Genomic DNA, 1,555 nt, shown 5'->3' on the forward strand with positions numbered 1-1,555 from the left:
AGGGAAGAGAGAAAAGGGCCAGTTTGCAACACATACGGCCCTAATGGACACTGCATGCTTTCTCCACTCCAACAAGTGAACAATGGCTTTGTTGGAGGCGTCAGGAGAAGGCACAATAACTGCATTATTGTCCTTGACTTGACCTTGTGTATTAGAAGAAGAGCAAGAATGCATTTCAGTGGGAGAGGAAATTACAGATGACAGGGCATGGAGTTTCCTATTTTTTGCTCACATTACACATTTTCATGCACTCACATTTTTAAGAAAACCCAAAATCTGAAGAAAAAGGGAAGAATAGATGCAGTTTTGAAATTCACAAGACGATCAGACAGTGTCCACAGACAGACCCAGTATTAGCAAGTATGAATCTGCAAGTCTTGAATAAAACTTAAAGCCAAACAGCACGAGGAGCAACAAAGTGAAGGTAAGGCAACGTATTTTGCTCATCCTATGGAGGCTTTTTGTTTTTGTCTCTACACTTTTATGTATCTACAAATGCAGGCAATTTACTTTCTATATTCATCTGGTAACATTTTGAGAATTAATCATTACATTGCAAGCAATGTACAGTATATCTATCCAAATCATTCTTTGTCAGTTTAAGGTGTATTGAATAAATTATGTACAAAAAAATAAAGGGTCAAAATATTACAATATATCTTGATAACATAGATGCATTGCAAATTGTATGTACATGAAAGAAAGTGGTTAGATACTCTGGCTGTTATTAGGATGACAAATATGTTTGCAACACTTGCAGTTTCAGTAAAGTAGTACTTCTGAGGTAAGCCTATAGTTGCCTGCTTGTAGACTGAAGCTCTTTTAGTTTTAGTGTGAAGAAAAGATTTTACATTTACATATCACTGTAACAACAATTTGGAAAAAGGAAAGGTAGAATCAGATTGTGCCTGAATCATGTGTACAGTGGTGTAAAATAACAGACCTGTTTGACCACCTTACCTCGTTGTGGGTCTGGATGATTCATTTGAGGTTTTTTGTTTGTTTTTGACCAGCAAATGTTAAAAGGCAAGATTTTCTAGAGCACACAAGTAAAGATATTTCCCCAGAGTGATCAATTTATATTGGTCCCTTTTTGGAGCAGTTAAATAAGGCCATTGAACACTCATACATGATGCTTCTATATAGTGTTTGTCAACAGCGAGTATCACTACGTCAAGGTCTGTCTGTATATTTCCTGCATTCTTTTAACACTCTCAGGGGCGTGTCCAAGCATGTCACTAATCTTTTATACCTCTGTGTCATTTCCTGAAAGTGCTTGTGTGGAGCCTACAAAACACTTCAACTGAACTATAAAACTTTGCTTAACCAAACGATCCTGTTTCAGTTCTGTACACTGACAATGGCCAGAAGACATCTGATGTTGTGGATATTTGCTCTGAGTGTTTCACTCGGTCCCACAGGTAAGATACTGGATACACCAGTGCCTCTGCTCCACAATGACTGATTAACTTATCACTGCACTGCTGTGGACTCTTCACTGCGCTGACTAAGTCAAAGAGTGTTTTGTGAATTGAAAAAAGAGTGAATTGAAAGA

General features: G+C 37.7%; 1 protein-coding gene across 1 annotated transcript in view; it reads left to right on the plus strand.

Annotated features, from left to right (window-relative positions):
• The first annotated feature begins 1,286 nt into the window (after window positions 1-1,286).
• LOC107673423 (zinc metalloproteinase-disintegrin-like batroxstatin-1) overlaps window positions 1,287-1,555 on the plus strand; it is an 11,101-nt gene continuing 10,832 nt past the window's right edge. Inside the window, exon 1 of the mRNA XM_016467015.1 lies at window positions 1,287-1,421. Coding sequence (XP_016322501.1) covers window positions 1,361-1,421 — 61 coding nt within the window. The 5' untranslated portion in view covers window positions 1,287-1,360. The remainder of the gene's footprint in view (window positions 1,422-1,555) is intronic.

Source organism: Sinocyclocheilus anshuiensis, unplaced genomic scaffold, assembly GCF_001515605.1.
Source record: "Sinocyclocheilus anshuiensis isolate Anshui unplaced genomic scaffold, SAMN03320099.WGS_v1.1 scaffold508, whole genome shotgun sequence".
In the NCBI taxonomy this organism is placed as follows: Eukaryota; Metazoa; Chordata; class Actinopteri; order Cypriniformes; family Cyprinidae; genus Sinocyclocheilus; species Sinocyclocheilus anshuiensis.